The 19773-nt window shown below is 32.3% G+C and overlaps 2 protein-coding genes across 2 annotated transcripts; one reads left to right on the top strand and one right to left on the bottom strand.

Moving 5' to 3' along the window:
• Positions 1–2284: 2284 nt before the first annotated feature.
• Positions 2285–9146, top strand: LOC145325874 (uncharacterized). Its single transcript, XM_080168846.1, has 7 exons — positions 2285–2413; positions 3082–3150; positions 3939–4016; positions 5017–5061; positions 5739–5766; positions 6654–6757; positions 8833–9146. The coding sequence occupies exons 1-7, from the start codon at positions 2352–2354 to the stop codon at positions 8894–8896; spliced, it is 450 nt and encodes a 149-aa protein (XP_080024972.1). The 5' UTR covers positions 2285–2351; the 3' UTR covers positions 8897–9146.
• LOC145325873 (uncharacterized) lies at positions 9108–17482 on the bottom strand. The gene is made up of 10 exons (XM_080168845.1): positions 17154–17482; positions 16207–16265; positions 14749–14836; positions 13933–14046; positions 12867–12950; positions 12560–12629; positions 11860–11950; positions 11362–11494; positions 10904–10974; positions 9108–9574 (listed from the first exon to the last, which is right to left on the bottom strand). The coding sequence occupies exons 1-10, from the start codon at positions 17172–17174 to the stop codon at positions 9475–9477; spliced, it is 831 nt and encodes a 276-aa protein (XP_080024971.1). The 5' UTR covers positions 17175–17482; the 3' UTR covers positions 9108–9474.
• Positions 17483–19773: the final 2291 nt, after the last annotated feature.

The following is a 19773-nucleotide window of genomic DNA, read 5'->3' as shown; positions in this document are numbered from 1 at the left end:
TGCTTGTAAAAGCGCATACATAATGGTGTTCTTTCAAAAATGCTCAAAAAAAACTATTAAATAGCCAAAAATGCTATTGCAAAAAAATATTAAACACAGAAAAAAACTTTGATATTATAGAATTATATTTTTGTAATTGATGGCTAATTTTTAATTATGTTAAAATGTAAGAAAACCAAACATAATTTCTCCATTTCTTCCTTAAACTTAGAGAAAGTTGAAAGTAAAATAGATTGATAGATTTTAGAGAAATTTCTGTATATATACCAATATAATAATAATATCCTTAAAATCATACTTTTTACCATAACATAAAAACCACAAATTTATATTTCATTTAATAGAGAAACATTTTTGGGAATAGTCCCTTTCGTGACATCGCACCTTAAGGGGCGATTTGTCGTATTTTTAAAATGTTTTTTTATAAGTTATTTTAGGTTAGGTGATTGCCCCACAGGGTTAGAGCTCCCCGCATTGGCTAGAAACAGGAGAAAACCTACTGTGAAAAATACAGAGAATCGCCCCTTAAGGTGCAATGTCACGAAAGGTACTATACCCACATTTTTTGACTGAAAAAAATAATTTTATTTTTAAAAATAGCTTTGAAACTGCCTTGTATCTACTGTACATGTGATATGTTAGTTATTACTACTCTTGTGCCTTATATGAGAAAACCTCAAATTATTCTTATTCATGTATAGAAGTGTTGAAACAATAATTAGTTTAAAATTTTCTATTTTTATAGTGCTTCATATTTTTCCTATTTTGAAATTTTCTAGTCCACCTAATTAATCACTGAATTTAGGCTAAAAGATAGAAAATTCAGAACAAATTGTTAAACTGTTTATTTAATTTTTTTTAGATATTTTTGTTAAATTGTATTGTTGTTATTCTTTCAAGCCCTACCCTCTTTTAAAGATATATTATATATAAAATGTAAGATTAAAGACTTGACCTATTTTCAACCCCCCCCCCCCCTGTGTGTAACCTTTCAATCTGTCTATCAATGTATAAAATCTTAGCTGTACTTAAATTGATTTACCTTCCTTAAGATTTCACGCCCCGCGGTGTTGAACATGAAAACCGTGATAAAGGATTATCCACACCCCCCATAGACCTTATTTAATAAATGCATATAATACCCCCTCTGCCCCCCACCCCCCCCCAACAACCCACCTAAATTCATTCACACACACACACCCCACCCCCACCACTTAAGTATTAAAGATATATAGGTTAAAAGGAAATAGCTTGAACTTTTGTGGTAGACTAAACTTCAAAGTACATTTAATATCTTTATAAAATATGAGCAAAAAAAGATATTATAGAAAGCACATATTTAAAATATTTTAATAAAAAACAAAAATTTTAATTAAAAGTTTATCACCAAAGACTTTTTTAATGTATTTTTTTATTTCCATGCATTTTAAAATGTTTTAATCATTTAAATTAGACTCATATATATATAAATAAATAGCTGAATTCACATTTAAAACTAAAGTTGTGATATTTCTATAAAAAAACGTTGAACGAAAATATGTTTAATTTTTTTATGATACTGTATAAATGCTCCTGTATGTTATTTGTTATTTGTTATTGCGAGCCCACCGAAATGCACTGTAGTCAAATTGTTATTTTTTTGTTAAAAAATGTATAAAAGATAATGATATTACTGTAAAATGTTCATTCAGAATAAAAATCATGATAATTCCAATATTTTTTTGTATCAATCCAGTTTTTATTGAGTGTTAGATTATGTAACACCAAAAAGAAAACCTAATCTTTGATTGCACGATCTTTGTCTTAAAGTCCTAATTATGTTTTTGGCCAAGGCATATTCCTTACTCCAACTTTTAAGGTCACACATCTGACATAGCAGCAGTAGAAACGTGAGATTCGAACCCATAACCCCCCCCCCCCCCCCGACGAGTAGCGAATACGCTATAAGCTAAGCCACTGTAGACTTAGCCGCCTCGTCCAATTTTCGCAAAAACAGCTACAGCCGTCAGAAAATCAACAAGTCGCTAATCCTTGCCAAGCCGCTTTTTAAATCGTCGGATGCATAGCCCTAGGGAGGCCTGAGCTTTTTGAGAGGGGTAAAACAAGGGGTTGCAAAAGTGTGAAGGGGGGTATTTAAATGTATTTTTAATTTTTTTGAACAGGGTAAAATTAGGGGTTTAACAGTTTTGTGGGGGGGGGGGGGGGGAGGTTAACACTTCTTTACCCCCAACCTTTTAGCCATTACAAGTTTTCTTTAAATAAAACAAAAGAAAAAAGCACCTGTAGGCAAAAAATTTAATTAAAACTATCAGTTGTTTTTAGCATTGTAAGAAAAAAGGTTTAAAGAAACAATGAGAAAAGTGCCTTATATTACCTATATATCTGGAATCATTATCTTTTATACACTTAACAGGTGCAACATTGTATAGATATTAGAGTAAAACACTAGAGGGAGAAAGGGTTAAATAACTGTATAGCCGCATCGCAATCGTCTTGTGCAACCTTCCTATGGGGCAAGTAAAAATCAACCAATGGTATCTCATATATTAACACAGCTAAGTAGCAGAAAATTTTTTAGAAGCAGACGAAAGAGGTCTTTGAAAAATGAAGGGAGGTAGTTGTCTGTATATACATCTATACTATAGATCTGTTGTATATATTCTAGTTGTTAGATTTTAATTAGAACTAAATTGATTTTTGTAAAACTAAAATTAAATTTTATCAAAATTGAAAATTAAAAATTGTGATGGTATTTAAAATTTGAATGTGATTTTAACGGCTACTGTTAAAGATATATGTCTGAAACGTTACGCAGTCGTTGTGATATAAATTATCGACTGCTATTGAAAATAGAAGCCATGAATTTCTTTTGAAGTGCCACGACCAGGGAAAAGGGAATGATATTCTGATAATCAATTCTAAAGGAAAATTTCCCCACAACCCCCTTCCCCTTGACCCACAAGACGTTGTTAGGGATATGATTTTCTCTGCTTCTATTACCATATTTTTAAAGACGAAAGAGCCAATACTTTTTAAGAATTATTTTTTTATAATATCATACTCCTTGTTTTTTTTTTATAGAATGAGAACCCTGACAAATGAGCTTATTGAATGCAATAAAGCTCTTAGTGATCTACAATTTGATTACAAGTAAGCCAGTGGGCAATTTGGTAGCGCGAAAAATTGTGTTAAAAATCAGCCATGTGACGTCATAAAAATAAAGGGTTATCCATCCCTTTTTTAGGAGTTTTCTTTCCCACTTCTCCTCTCATCTCCCTCATTTTTATGACGTCAAATGGCTGATTTTTTGACACTTTGTCCCCCTACCTTAAATGTTAGATTATAATGGGTATTGGAGGGCCCCGCAGGGTTGTTGCCTCTCGCAGGGGTTAGGTAAAGATAGTAAAAAATAACCCACATTTTTCAAATTTATTTCCAAAAAAAGGAGAGGGTTATCAGTGAAATCAATAAATATATATAAATTAGAAAAGCAGTATTTTAGCTGTAATTTTCAAACTTTTGTACATTCTCGTTCTACTGGGTATATGTATTTCTGCGCTCCACTTCAAATATGCATAAACTAGCAGCTACGCGGCCTCTAGAGGGAATTGAGGAGTGGAGAGTCGAATTTGATAACCTAATTTATTTTTATAGATTTGAAAAGAATAAGTTGAAAAATTTTTTTTGGGGTGCGGGAAATTTTTTTCCAGGGGCGATTTTTCTTAGGAGGGTGGTGGTACCCTCCCCCAAAATAGTTATAAACCTTCCCGGGATCTATGAGAAGCTACCCTGTTAAGGAGGACCCGATCGGTTCAGCGGTCAGCGAGATCCTTCTGTACAAACAGACACACAAACACACAGACAATTAGACATCCTGTTACTTTAGCATAAGGATAAACTTTGCTAGTACATAAAGTGATCGTTCTTGTCTTTTTTAGATTGACAGTTTTGAGCAAAGAAGATGTAGAAAAAGAACACGGGGAGGTTGAGAAAGAATACAAGAAGTTAAAAACTAAGTATGATTACAATCATTTGCTAGAGCAGGGCTTAATTGTACAATTAAAGGTTTGGTTGTCTGAGATGGGTTTTTGAAAGATGAATGCCGCGTTTTTCTATTTGCGAAATTTAAACAGAGTATACAACTATTTATTTAATTATTTCGCTTTTGTTGGTATGGCTTTCATAGAAGATAAACAAATAATTTTCAATCCATTTTTGCTACATATTAATTAATGCATCTTTTTAGAGCTGTATTAAACATTATACAAATGGCTCAAATAATAATTTTAAAATTTTGAATTCTTAAGTTGTATACTCTGTTGAAATCCTATCGTCTTCGTTCAATCAATCAATGTCTAGAAAATGTCGAAAAAACGCGGCATTCATCTTTCAAAAACCCATATCTGCTAAGTATGAGTAGGGAAACTAGCATCTACATTCAAGTGAAAAGTTGATTGTTTGAGTTCAAAGAAGATGATTAAAGTCCCTCAACAGATTATGACGTCATACGATAGAATAGCCAATGATAGACCAGTATACGCTGTAATTGACCAATGGTAAAATTTATGCTGGCCTCTCATTGGTTATTTTATCGTATGACGTAATAATCTGTTCAGGGACTTTAATCATCTTCGAGTGCAAACCTAAGAGCAACTAACCCTAATGACATGAGCAAGGGTTGAGCGGTCGAAAAGTGATTAACCCTTCCTAGAAGCTCCCACATCTACGGGTATTTCCTACCTAAATGAAATGTGTGCATGTTTTGAAAAGCTTTTCTTAAATGGTCCTTGTTTTATACAACCTAATAAGCGAAGCATCACTATAATCACGTCCTAAAAATGTAAGTTTGCCTTTAAACATTATCCTGTTTTTAATCAGTTTTGCAACAAATTTACTTGAATTTTAATTCCATTTTCTGCTTATACAGTTATGACACTTTACAAGTGTTAATTTTTGGTTGTCCTACCGCCATAGAGCTTCGCTTTTATGGATGTTTTCATCTTTGTTATGATCAAGGTATGATGAAGTTTTGAGTAGACAGAGACGAGAAAATTCCGACAGGTAAATAAGATATCAAATTAAGGTCATTGAATTTTAATTTCCAAATGTGTACACAGTTTCCTCGGTGTTTCCTCATCCTTATCTCAATATTTACTTCTAGCTAAAAAAAGCCTTAAACTTCAAAAAAAAATATTGAGTTAGGATGAGGAAACACCGATGAAACTGTGTACACATTCGGAAATTCAAATTCAAATGACCCAAATTAGAGCTTACAGGGAGGGAAGGGACAATGGACAAGGTTTTTGGACAACTTCTAATCTGCAGTAAGGGAGATTTTGTTTATGATTATTGGGTGATGTACATCAGTTTATCGTCCATTGTCTTATCCCTTAAGATCCCTGACTAAACCTACATTTACAAAGTTTTTAAATATTTTATAAAAATTAATTTGAATCAGGATTTGAATATGTACTATTTCTGTTTATACATTAGATTAAAACACTAGAGGGAGAAAGGGTAAAATAACTGTATCTCCCCATCGCAACCGCCATGTGCAACCTTTCTATTGGGTCATTGAAAATCAACCAATAGTATCGTTTATATTAACACAACCAAGTAGCAGAAAATAATTTAGAAGCAGACAAAAGATTTCTTTGAAAAAGGAAGGGAGGTAGTTGTCTGTATATACATCTATACTATAGATCTGTTGTTTATACTATTAATCTTTATACTTGTAGGGAGCGAGTAAATTCAGATGGTTTACAGGTAAATTTATATTTTATCTTCATTCATGTAGATGTGTTACATTACAGATTTTGACAGGGATCTAACGTGATATAACAAGGATGACAACATTTATAAGTAACGAATCAAAAAATCATGATAAAAATCACAAAAACTTAAAAGATATTAGGAATTACTATTGTCGCATGACTGACAGACTGACATACAAATTAAGTTGTCAGCTGGATGCTTTTCTGGATAAACTCAATCAAAATCATCAACCTGTCTTAAATATCACTGGAGAAAATAAAAAAAATATGTGAAAAATTAAATAATCTACCTAATGCTCCATTATGCTGGAAATGTTGTCAAGAAAAATCATGAGGTCTTTAATAGTTGTTGAGGAAATTACGTTGTCCTTACTTCGTGTCTTACGGACAGACTAACATTTTGGAACTTCACAGTTGCTTTGCTACTAAAGAAATAAAATAACTAGATTTAAATCATCATTGATTATTTACAAAATTACCTATTAAATTTCATTTCTTTTCATATAAATTGTTCTAAAAACAACCATTCATTTAATGTAAAATTGAATAGACATATAAACAAGGATAACAACATACATAACTAGTGAAACAAAAATAGTCGTGGATGGGAATACTGACAAGGAGATTATAAAAGATCACAAAAAATTCTCACTTATTTCTTTTATTTTAGTATATCTATACTTTGTAGCATAACTGGCGGACCGACAGACAAAGTAAATTGCATACTGGATGCACATACATGGGGAATCTTCACTAAAAACAGCAGTCTTGAAAAATCCCTTTTCTTCTATAGCGTTACGGATTGATGGACGAACAGACAAAGTCAATTATGTAGTGAGATTTTACAGGACAAATCAGTACATTGAACTTGATGTATAGGACAAGATGAGTTGTCCCGAGGCCAGGGAGAACCTGATCCAGTGCCAGGCCTCCAGGAACGTCCTGCAGAATGAGCTTATCAACAAAGCCAGCATCTTGGGCAGGTAAGCAAGGAGATTTTTGTTTTTAACCAATTAAAGTTTTTAATCAATAAGATTATAGACTAGCTAAGGCACTTCCCCCTTTCCTATCAAATCAATGCTTATACACTGTTAAAAATTATTTTTTTTTTAGCATCAAATAATACCACATTTTCAGTTCATTAATGTATAGTATCATTCCATACGTTCTAGCAAAAAAAACTTATTATGATACAAGGAAGATTCCAATACTGTATTGAGTATTACTTAGTGTTCTTGGGAGTAATATGTATTACTAAATAAAGAATGTGCCTATATAGTATTGTCCAATACGCTCTATGTAATAAAATTCAATATGATAGAAGGAAGTTTATTATACTCTCTATCATAATTTTTGATACCCTCTATCATAATTTTTGATACCCTGTAGAGTATAAAACTGTTTTACTTTGGATAAAAGATCAGTTTATGTTATTTGATTATTATATGTACATATGCATTTTATGATATCAACAAACATACCAAGCAGAGCCATAAAACAATAATTTAAATGTAAATTTAGTAAAAAAATGACTTAAAAAATGTTTAGGGCTTAACACAGATCATTAAAAATAAAAAACTATGGTCAACTATACTTATAAAAACAAAAACTATAAATTTAACGATAAACAGTAACTTTACATCTTTGTCTAAAATGACCAAGCCATTGCATTGCTTCCATGAGAGGTGTGTACGCTTGGTGTCTGTATTATTTAATCTATACAGTATTGATTCTTACTCTAGAAAGTATGAATTGTTACTATAATAATAAACTAATCTATAAAGTATTGATCCTACCTCTAGAGGGTATCAAATATTACTATTTTAAAAAACTATTCTCCGGAGTATTTTCCCGTACGCTAGAGAATATCAATCGATACTAAAAAATGTAAGGATTCTGTATAGTAATAATTATCTATAATACAAAGTAGCTTGATGTCTGTCCGTCTGACTGTCTGTCTGTCCGTCCGTCCCTTAAGATCTCGGTAACCACCGATCGGATTCTACTCTTCAGAGAATATACCTACTGGTCCTGTGGTGGTTTTAGGCTATTTTCTTGGGGGGTGGGACACCTCCAACACCCACCTAAAAATAAAAATAAAACCACCCCCCAAAGATTTTTTTTACATTTTTTGTAAAATCTCAGTAACTGTTGATCAAATTGGGCTCAACCCTTTTGGGAATATACCTACTGGTCCTCTGGTGGTTTTAAGCTATTTTTTTGGGGGGTGGGACACCCCAACCCCCCAAAAATTAAAAAATCCCCACTTCCAAAATTTTTAATTTTTTAAAATTTTTGTAAACAAAAACCAGTAATTGGGGTGGGGGAACCCCACTGCAACATGGGGCGAAGCCCCCACAAATCCCCCTCCCAAAAAAAAAATTTAAATATATTTTTTTTTAATTTTAATTTTTGTGTATGCGAACAACCTAGGTTTAATTTTTACGAATTGAAATTTTTGTGTATACGGCAAACAACCTGGGTTTAATTTGTACAAATTAAAATTTTTGTGCATAAAACGCACAATCTGGGTTTAATTTTACCACAGAGTAATTAAACAAAGAATATTTTTTTTTGAATATTTCTATTTAGGAGGGTTGACTTCCCATTACTTCATAGGGCGAAGCCCCTAGAGGCTAGGGGCGAAGCCGCTAGTTGCGTTATATAGTACTACATAGTGTTATATATTAATTATATAATTGTAGCATATTTACGGGTCCAATACTCTCCAGAGTATCAACTGATACTAAATAAAAAAATTATTTTTAACAGTGTACCTCTTTAATAAATCCCTATTCGTGCAACTTTTTACACAATATATATTTTTGTTTGATTTATTTGCATTCAAACCACTTTTAGTAACAATGTATAAAACAGATAGTTGTTACTTCAATTATTTAACCTTGCAGCATTTAGGATTTTAAAAACTGCAAAAACTACTCTAAACACCTTATTTTATAGCACAAAATTGCTTTAAATCTTGATGTAATCTTGAAAGGTTGCGTGATTTATTTTTACAGAAAAATTATGTTTATTCAAGAATAAATTATAATCTTAGGTTGAACCAAGAAGTAACAGAGTTGAAAAACAAAGTTCTTGAGATGCAAGGCATGAAACAATGAAAATTATGTTTTGGTATTTTAACTACTAATCGATGAATTGAAAACAAAAAACTATTTTCATTTTTTGAAAAACAAAAACTTTTTTTAGCCTCTTAGGGCTGTTCAAACTCTGCACTGCGGGTATCTTTTTACACTTTTTAACCTATCATTTTTTATTGTTGCTGTTTTATTCTGAATATCTTATTAATTTTTATATGTTCAATAAAGCTAATAAATAACAATAACTTTTATTTTATGAAACAATTAGTCATATAATTTAAAATAAAATTAAACTATTAAATATAAGGCAAAAATGTATAAATATTCTACTTGGGAAAAAAAAATAATTGGAATGAAACGTAGAATAGATATGTAAACAGTAACTTATGTCTTTTTTTATTAAATATCAATATAAAATTTTTCAATAATTCAATTCAAAATTTTGAAATGTATTTTCATCAAAATAATATTTGAATGTTAGCAAATTACTTTAATTTGTTATAAAACTATAAAAAAAAAATCTATGGAACCTTTTTACATCTTTACATTAATTCAACATTAAATCAATCACGAAGACGACATTTGTAAAATGTTAAAATTTACGCGGCAGCAAAGTATACAGCATAGCACTTCATGAACATGGTCAATGGTTGGAAATCTAAAGCATCCTGTTCTTTGGACATGTTCATCTCTTCCCATCTGAAAATTTTTCAGTTAATTTGCAAGAATTCAAACGCTTATACAGTAAAAAACATTCTATGATTAAATTCAATATTCAATTGGGTCTTTGAATATTAGCAATATCATAAATATAAAAACAGCTACAAAAGACGAAGCCCAATCTGTACCACTTTTGATTCCTGTGACGTCATATTCTCCATCTCTTTTTTAGGGATTTTCTTTCCCACTTCTACTCTCATTTCCCTCATTTTACGACGTCACAGGTATTAAAAGTGGTGCAAAGTGGTACAGATTGGGCTTCGTCGCTACAAAAGGGCAAGAAGCAATATGCTACCAAATAAAAAAGATTCCTGTAGTTGTTTAGGTTAAACATTAGGATGATTCGATTTTGGATAATCTAAAATTTATCTAAAGTCTAAAAACTATTGGCTACTACACATTAGGGCGGGTTCATATCGGAATTAGACAAAGAGGGGATATGCAACAGATAAAATTAACCTTAAAAACATTCCTGACCGAAAAAGAATTTAAAAAAATTGAGTTTTAGAACGCGACCACTAAAAAATATATTTCATTACTTATTAATATGCAAAGACAACATTCAAAAATTTTTTTGAATCAGAACTATGGCTTCATGGTGCTCCCTAGAAAGGCATTGAGGAGCTGAATCAGGAACTTTTGTCTGTGTCAAAATATCTCGTTCCTAGCCTTAGAAATCACTAAAAAACCACAATTTTTTAAGGTTTATTGAGAATTGTCTAATTTGTAGAGGTTTTTTAGATTTTCTCAGGCTAGGAACGAGATTTTTTGAAACGGTCAAAAGTTCCTGATTCTACTCCTCAATGTCTTTCCTGGGAACACCATGAAGCCATAATTCTGATTTAAAAAAAATTTGACTCCCATTTACAAATAACTATACAATTGAATGTCTGGTCGTCAGCAGTTTTAAGACTTAGGATAAATTTTAAATCATCCAGAGGTGTATTATACTCATACAAATCATTTGCAGATCCCCGCTATGGCCTCAGAAAAAAAATGTCCAAAATCGACCCACCCTACCACACATTCAATTGTATAGCTATTTTTGAATGGGAGTCAAAAATATTTTAAATCAGAACTATGGTTTCATGTTGCTTCCTGAAAAAGTCTTAAGGAGTAGAATCAGGAACTTTTGTCTGTTCCAAAATATCTCATTCCTAGCTTTAAAAATGACTAAAAAACATCTAAAAGTCAGCCAATTCTCAATGAAAACCTATAAATGGTGGTTTTTTGGTCATGGCAAATAACTAATGAAATTCACTTTAAGTTTAATTTACTGATAACATTCTTGAGGGAAATAAATTGTACCTGATCAAAAGGTCTCTCATACTCTCAACTCTGGTGGCTGCTACTCCAGCAATCTTCTTAAATCTTAATCTCTGAAACAAGAATAATTTTTTTTATTGATTTTTTTAACATAATAATAATATATTAGTTTGATTTAAGCAAACTATAAATATGATTTATTGTAAAAACATCAAATTAGGTTTATATATAACTACTACGGCTTCGCACCTGGCGGCTTTGCCCCAAGAGGTAATTAGAAAAAAAAATTAAGTAACTCCACACAACTACTTAAAAAAAATAAGGGTTTTTTTTTTTTGGGGGGGAGGGGGTTGGGGTGTCCCACCTCCAAGAAAATAGCTTAAAATTACCACAGGACCAGTAGATATATTCCCTGAAGAGTAGAATCCAATCAGTTCATTGGTTGCTTAGATCTTAAGGCACGGGCGGACAGACATCAAGCTACTTTGTATTATAGATACCTGAGTCTCAATCTTCTGTTCAGCAGTGGTCTGTCCTGTAGCCAGATTTTTAGCTGACTCTTCAACTTTGGCTAAAAGCTTGTTGGCCCTTCTCACTTCCTTAGCAAATTTGACACATTCCATCTCAAGATCCCTAATTGATAAATGATGAGTTTACTTTCATAATTCAAATGTATAAAATTAGTTATTATATCAAATAGCTTAAAGTCAAGTTATATCATTTAATTATCTTATTATATAAAGTAGTAAGGTTTTTCTTTTGTCTGAAGCTCAAGATTTCAATAACTACTGAACTGATTGAGTTTTCCTTTTCAGAGAATCTTGACTTTGGTCCCTGGGTAGCTTTAGGCTATTTCATTTTTAAATTTAAGACTTTTTATGCTATTCTAATCTTTCCTGACCATAAAAATATAGAGCTCCTAGATGCTAGGGGCGCAACCTCTAGGTAAGATTATCCAAAAAAAAGATCCAATTGAAAAATGCTGATTTTATCCTAACCTGGCATGATCAAAACTGGTTGGTTTAGCTAAAGGGGTAGAAGAGCTTTGCTCCATTGCATCTATCCATGGAATCAACAGACATTCTAATCCTGAAAAAATGAATAAAAATTACAAAAAAAACCTACCTTTAATTTTCAGGGATAAGGAAAATTGTTTGTTTAGATGAAGGAAATTGTTTCTTTTACTAACATCCTAGATTTTCAAAATTCTGCCTTTGGTGAGAGAAATTGTTTGGTAGTCACTTCCCAATCAGATTTCTTGTCCTAATTCCAACTTACTATTTCCATTTTGTTTGAAACACCAATTTTACTCAACTACATTGTTAGTATTTTATTAAATCCAATACAACCTCTACATTTGTTTCACTAAGATATCTATAATACATAATAGCTTCATGTCTGTCCGTTTGTCTGTCTGTCCCTTAAGATCTCAGTAACCACTGAACTGATCGGATTCTACTCTTCAGGGTATATACCTAATGGTCCTGTGGTGGTTATAAGCTATTTTTTTGGGGGGTGGGACACACCAAACCAACTCAAAACCCCCCCCCGGGCCCCCCCCATTTTTTTGTTTATGGGGAAGTTAGTTCACATAAAACTACTGGCAGCACCAGTAGTACTTATTTTTTTTTAAAATTACCAATTGGGGTAGAGCCCTTTGAGGCTAGGGGCGAAGTCGCTATTAAAATTATAATTTACCTATTCTGAATTCATTGTCGTGTTTCATTTCTGATGCAAATTTGATTGGGTCTAATGTGTTGATATTTGCCTAAAAAGAAGTCAAATTACAATTTAACATAAAGATAGACTGATTTTAATCCAGTTAGTTTATTTGAAAGCTTTGAAAGAGTTCAGAAAACTTGTAATCCATAGAGACAGGTACTAAAATATTCAATTAAACCAACTTTACATCTTATCTTTTTGTCCAATTATTATTCACATGCACACAATTAATTAGATAGATAGGTAGACTTAAGGATAGCTAGAAAGATAGTATTACAGATACCTGGTATTCAATCAAGCCAGCCTTACATCTGACCAATTTGTCGGCTCCCTCTCCAGACTTTGTGCTTGGGTCGCTTTCACATTCCTGGAATAAAAATAGAGTGATCTATTTTCTCAATTATTATTATTAACTAAGCTAAAGATCTCAATTAATATGTACCCAAATTTTGTATTATTTATAGTGTATTATATAAAGTACCCTAAAGGCTTTTGTATCTTTGCATTTGAGTTCCATCTCTGCTACTATATCTTTTTTTTCAAGTATTTCTTCAAACCAGTTTTAGCCATACTGAAAAATCATGTATATCCAAGACCTTCAGCCTCTCAGGATTACCAAACTGGTTTAACCCTTACAGTCGGGGGAGGGGGCGTTGAACGCCCCCCATTCGGTTTTTTCTATCTCATTTTCTGTGTGTGAAAGATAAAGAGCCCAAACTGCGTGACTTTTCAAGTATGGGTATGACACATAACAGAGTTAGAATTTTTTAAATATCTCCATCCTGGCGTGCACAGGACGCCAGCAAACCTGACAGGGTCATCCAGGTAAAGAGCAAAAATTTTGCCCTCTAGCTCTAATAGGAACTGAGATAATAGGGGGGGCGTTGAACGCAACCCCTCCCCCCCCCCCCCCGACCGATTAAGGTGGGGCAAGGGGCCCGACTGTAAAGGGTTAATATTATATTTTTTGCATTTTAATATGCGCAAAAAGCTGTCTATAATACGATGAGTGAAACAACTATAAATGCCATTTTGTGTCCCCCAACATATGTTCTTTTCTTGCTATGATTAAGGCGTCAAAGTTGTCAATACTCTTTGATATACAAGAGCATGAGGTGGACTCTGAATATTTGAATATTCTGAGTGAAAATTTCCCTGCAATCCCTTCCCTTTTTTCTCCCCCTTCTTACCCATTCCCCTTCAGTTACATCAAAAAACAAGTTTTATGCCAACTCTATACCAACAAAATATTTTATTTTCAGCAATTTTATATGGAAATAATGGGATAAATAGCAGCCCCTGATCATACTAAAATCCCAAAGCAATAAACATTATGCCTGGAACATTACCTGGAATATGATTTTCAATGATTCTGCTTCTCTCTTGAGCTCCAGTGATCTGATGACTCTCTGTTCTCCATTATTGTCTCCATACAGGATATCATTGATTTCATTACGTCCAATCTGGAAAGTTAGAAAAAAGTTTTACAAAGTATCTCAAAAAAACCTTTTTTCCTTTCCCACTTCTCTTATTACTTATTTTTATGACGTCACATGCTGATCTTAGGAGACACTTTGTAAACCTTTAATATTTTTATTTGTACAATACCTATCAAATTATATAACAGATTGTATTTTTACTTTCTAAATAATTAAGTATATATTGATGTTTACAAATTATGTGATAACACTATATAGATAGTTGGTTTTAATTTAGTTTACTTGGTAGGTAAATATGTACAATATCAAAACTTTTATGAATAGATTTTGAATATTAAATCGAAGGATATCACAAATGAGAATTATTTCAAGTTTGTATTTTATTATATGCAAATATGTTTCTAAATCAAGGCAACCAGGTACGTTTCGATACATTTTAAGAGGCATAAAACAAATGGGCTGTTTCCCTTTAATTCCTCTTTGTACACAGAAATCCCTTTCCCCATCAACCCCGCGAGTAGTTTATTCTGGCGTTTTTGGTAGCAAAGGCTTGGTTAGGTTAGTTTAAGTATATTGCTTGGTAGCCCTGCTGTGTTAGGGACAACAGGGTTAGAGCATTAATACGGGTCAGGGAAAAAGGCAAAAATACACCTCCAAATAAGGTGGGTGGGTATTTCTCTGCTCGCCAGCCGGGCCACTTTAAGGAAAATCACCAAAAACACTCACTCTGATACTGGAGCTAATTCTTTCCATTTTCTCTGCGCTGGTTTCGTCCATGGGAGGGGGAGGGATAAAATCTTCCTGCTTGGGGAACCTTAACACAAAAATTTTATATTTCAAAAATAATGCATTGATTCTAGAGTTTTAACATTATTAGGTTAAAACTCTAGACAATAGAATCTTTGACACCTTTTTCCTTTTAAAGCAAAAAATCTTAAAAACCTAAGTTTAAATTATATATTTGGTATTTAGATACGGCAGGCCTAGCTATTCTAACAATCAATTCTACAAAAACATCATGAAACCTTTTAAAGTAAGGTGGGGGTATATCTTGTTTTTTTTCTTCATGTAACTAAAGAGGGGTGGGTAAGAAGGGGGGAGAAAAGGGGTAAGGGGATTTTGGGGAAATTTTCCTTTAGAATTGTTTGTCAGAATCACATTCCCTTTTCCCTGGGGTACAGGATTACAACCCAAGCCCCACCCCTTTAACTTGATAAACATTATACGGATTAGATTAATCTAAGTATCCAAGCGCTATTTAATAATTACGGCGGTTTTCCTTAAATGCCCAGTCAAGCACATAACCCCTCTCCAGGGGCGTCCAAGCTTTTTTTTGGGGGGGGGTAAAATTTTTTTTAAGGGAGGGGTAATTCGGTTTTGGGGGGGGTTAAATGGCGCGCAAATTTTTTTTACCCCCCCCCCCCAAAATTTTTAACCTGTGGGTAAAATTTGCTTGGGGGGGGGGGTAATTACCCCCCCTGAAATCTGTTGGCAGGGGTAAAATTTTTTTACCCCCCCCAAAATTTACCCCCGGGGTAAAATTTGTAGGGGGAGGTAATTTAAATTTTATTAAAATTTTAGTATTAAAAATGCGCGCAAAAATTTTTTTTGTTAGAGATTTTTTATTTTAGGGGGGGTATTTACCCCCCCCCCCCCAAACAATTGGGGGGGTAAATACCCCCTCCTAAATGGTTGGGGTAAATTTTAAATGGGGTGGGTAAAATGAAAAATTTTTTGGACGTCTATGCCCCTCTCCCCCTATTTTTGAAAGATAAAGGGGTGAATAGTTGTTCCTTTGTTTCTATTATTAGTTTAGGTCAGTTTAGATTACGTTATAATAGGTACTGGGTAGCTCCGAAGCGATTAGGCATACAGAAAAAAAATAATATGTGCTTATTTTCAAACAAACAAGAGGTGTGTGTGTGTGGTGGGGTGGGGGGGGGGGTCAGTGGTTGATAGGAATTTTGATGGAAAGCACCATAAATTCTAGTGTTGGGCCTGATACTTTTTGGCCGGTTACCGGATATCCGGCTGATTTATAATGCCGGATATCAGATATCCGGCCGGATTACTGGCAAATGCCGGATAATCGGTATTATATATCAGCCGGATATTCGGTATCCGGATAGTTTCATTATCCGGTATCCGCCCGGATATACATCCCCAACACTGATAAATACTAACCACATCATGACAGCTGGCAGGTCAGCCTCGCAGGCAAATCTCTCCTTATTGGCATAAATCTAAACAAAAAAGTCAGTGAAGTTTTGTTAATTTTTTTTTTCAAACTCTTTAAGAAACAAAATTTTATGCGATATGATTATTCGATTGGTCTGATTTTTGGAATACTAATTCTTAACCAACAAAGTGCATTGTTATAAGCGAAGCATCACTATAATCAATTCCTAAAAATATCAGTATTTCCTTAAACATTATCCTGTATTTAAATAGTTTTCATCAAATTTACTAACAATTTTGCTTTAACTTTTATAAATTTATATTCTGATTATTCAGTTCTGCGGTCTAAAAGTGTTAATGTTCGTTTGCCCCTACTGTTTCAGATCTTTGCTTTTATTGATGTTATCAACCTTGTTAATATTGTAAAGATGTATCATTAAACCTGTTACTCAAAATACAGTTTTTAGAATTTAATTTCTCCGCTGACTTAAAAAGTTACTTTATGGGTATAGAAATACATGTACAAAATTATATTTCTCTATCTCTACTGGCTACCTAGCGCCAGGCCTCTAAAACAGGCCATTTTTGAGATCACATTATTTCATCAAAAAATTTTAAATGCATACGAGAATGGCTTGGAGATTAATTAAGGTGTTCTGCGTATTTTTTTGATTATAAAATGCGATTAAAATTGTTGTGTCAAAATTATACTGTGCTATCTTGAAATATGCAGAAGAGCTTAAAACCTTCACATTGCTGAGAAATTGTTAAAACCGCCGTGCTACCGTTATCTGATGAGGTTTGACTCTAGGTAGCCAGTAGATATAGAGAGATGGTATTTTGTATATATATTTATAGGCACCTTAAGTAACTTTTTAGGTCAGCAGATAAATTAAATTCTAAAAAGTGTATTTTGAGTAACAGGTCTAATGTATTAAAGAGTTAATTCTTACCTCCCCTAGTCTTTCAAACATTTTCAAGCTATTATTGGATCTTCTGAAATATTTTAAATCGTTTTTAAATTATTTTGTTCTGTTTGTTTGTCAGTTAAATTTCGATTACCAATAAACCGATTGGATTCTCCCTTACAGAAATACTTTATAATGGATTAGGCTATTTCAATTATGATTTAAGTCTTCAGATGGTTTTAGACTATTTTGCTGCAACAACCTTCTTCCTTCGAGTACAGAGCCCTTAGATGCTAGGAGCGCAGCTACTCTAAATCTAAGTTTTGTCTGTCTGATATACCAGGACATAACCACACTTATAAGTTACAGACATACTTTTTTGCATTATATGTGCTATCATGATTTTTAACTATTTTATAACATTGTGTCCAATGTTTTTCCCACTGTGGGACGTGGGTATCTATTTATAAACAATGAGAAAGTATTAATCCTTTCTTAGACGACAGATGTATGTCATTAAATATTAACCTATATAATAACTCATTATTATAACAATTTTGCTATTTAATATTTAGTGTTGTATTAAATAGCTATTATGATTACACAGTAATTTTATATATATGTGGAATGTTTATGATTTTTATTTTAATATGTATGATATCTTTTCCTAAAGTTGAAATATATCATTTAAAAACAAACAGCAAAGTATTTTTTTATTTAAATCATGGTGCTTTATTATTTTCATATTCTTGTAATAATTATTATTGCTGCACTAATTATGAAAAAAGTTTATCTTGTTCAAAAATTTGACAAAGGAATCAAATATTTGGTTTGTTGTAAAGCCTTTTGCATTTTTTCATTTTTTTCTGATTATATTCAAATATAGTTTTTTTGTAAACAAAATATTATCACATATTTTGTTCTCAGTATTTTTTACTTTAAGGTTTCATACAAATGGTAAGGGTTTGATAGCCGCCAAAAATTAAATAGGTTTTTGTATCATTTGCTGCGAACCTAGAGGCTGGATTTAAAGTTAAAATCTAATTTAAAGTGTATATTACATTACACGAAGAACATGAATTACTATATTTAATAGTAGTGAAGCACAACAATGTCATAGAGGAGGAACATGTCTTTTGTAGCATGAACGATAGACTGACAGACATATACTATTCTCTTTGGAATGGGGTCTCTTCGTCTAAAATAAATTTAGATCTTAAAAAGTAGCTGAATTAATCACTTTTACATACCGAAAGACGTACATACATAGTAAGTTGTAGAGTAGCTTCGTTATTTATTGCATCAGTTTTCCACTGATAGTAGAATGAAAATTATATCATCAATTTCTGAATGGGCTAGTAATTCTATAAAAATAAAATTGTCTATTAACAATAAGATACATGATTTTTCAGTATGGCTCTAGCCCATATCATCCATCTAAACAATAGTCAACCGTCTTTTAACAAAATGTACTATTTTTTATAAAAAAAGACAAAATAAATCAAATTCTATTATTTTTTAACAATTATAATATTTTACCAAAATCTTTCCTAAAATATTACATTAATAAAGCTTCTGATATTTGTTTTTTTTCGAATTAAAATGTTAAAATGTTTTGTCCTATTTTTAAAAATAAGTGTGGCTATCGTCCTTTCTTCTATTTACGACTGTCCGTTTGTACATCAAGGTACCAAAATAAATTTTTTTGAGATTTCTATAACTTTGGAGCATATTTATTTAATATCATTGACTTCTTTTAAGATTTTTAGTATTATAATACTCTATGAAAATTGGGTAGCTACAATGAATATAGTAGATCTAGGTACCTACTCAGTAAATTGGGCCCATAAGAACTCGACGAGGTAAATCATATGTATTTAAATATAGACGAATTGTTGTGCCCGACAACCTCTAAAAAAACCTCGTTAGAATATTTTGAAAATTTCAGGATTTAATCTTGATATAAATGTCTAAAACTTTTGTTTCCTTCTTATAGGACAGACATTTTTTGTTTTCCATTTACACTTCAAGAAAGATGTGCTATGTTAATACATCTAGTGTAGTTACTATATAAATGCACCTGTGCCAGAGTTATTTTACTTTCTTTATTTCTTAAGGATATATTACAGTAATACAATTGAGGGAGAAAGGGTTGAATAACTTTATGTCCCCACTCCGTGGACCCTGTGACGACTTTTAATTGGGTCTTTGAATATCAGCAAATATCGTTGAAAATATTAACACAGCCAAGTTGATACAAAAATACAAAAAAAAACAATTTGCTAGCAGACGAAAAAGGTCCCCAACACTGGATCCACTGGATTACATAACTATACTTATATATTTTATATGGATATAATTATCTTTGATACAAATATGACTTTTACTTATTTGGAATAACGTCAAATAGATGAAAAGGTATAAATTTGGAGTCATTTCGAAGCAGCTTATATTACAAATGACCAATGCTGGGCCAATATGCATTTTACCATTGGTCAATATAAATGTAAACCGGCCTATCATTGGTCATTTGTAATGAATAATGTCATTTTTTATAGACACAATAAGCTGCTAGTCTTTTCTACTTCTAGTTATTTGATGTATCACAGTGATGGGGTTCTTCAAACTTTATATTTTTGACAATCTCAAAAAATATAGTCAACAA

The sequence above is a fragment of the Acartia tonsa genome, chromosome 8 (assembly GCF_053477335.1).
Source record: "Acartia tonsa isolate MP-2025a chromosome 8, ASM5347733v1, whole genome shotgun sequence".
Classification (NCBI taxonomy): Eukaryota; Metazoa; Arthropoda; class Copepoda; order Calanoida; family Acartiidae; genus Acartia; species Acartia tonsa.
Note: the sequence above shows the minus strand (reverse complement) of the source record. Positions and strands in the feature narration are given on the sequence as shown.

Excerpts from the sequence above, each read along its gene's own strand:
- LOC145325874 (XM_080168846.1), top strand. The coding sequence starts at position 2,352 with ATGAGAAAAGTGCCTTATATTACCTATATATCTGGAATCATTATCTTT. Across the intron at positions 3,151-3,938 it reads GATCTACAATTTGATTACAA|ATTGACAGTTTTGAGCAAAG; the intron begins GTAAGCCAGTGG and ends TGTCTTTTTTAG. Across the intron at positions 5,767-6,653 it reads TAAATTCAGATGGTTTACAG|GACAAGATGAGTTGTCCCGA; the intron begins GTAAATTTATAT and ends CTTGATGTATAG.
- LOC145325873 (XM_080168845.1), bottom strand. The coding sequence starts at position 17,174 with ATGTTTGAAAGACTAGGGGAG. Across the intron at positions 16,266-17,153 it reads TGTTTGAAAGACTAGGGGAG|ATTTATGCCAATAAGGAGAG; the intron begins GTAAGAATTAAC and ends TTTTTTGTTTAG. Across the intron at positions 11,951-12,559 it reads CGACAATGAATTCAGAATAG|GATTAGAATGTCTGTTGATT; the intron begins GTAAATTATAAT and ends TCATTTTTTCAG.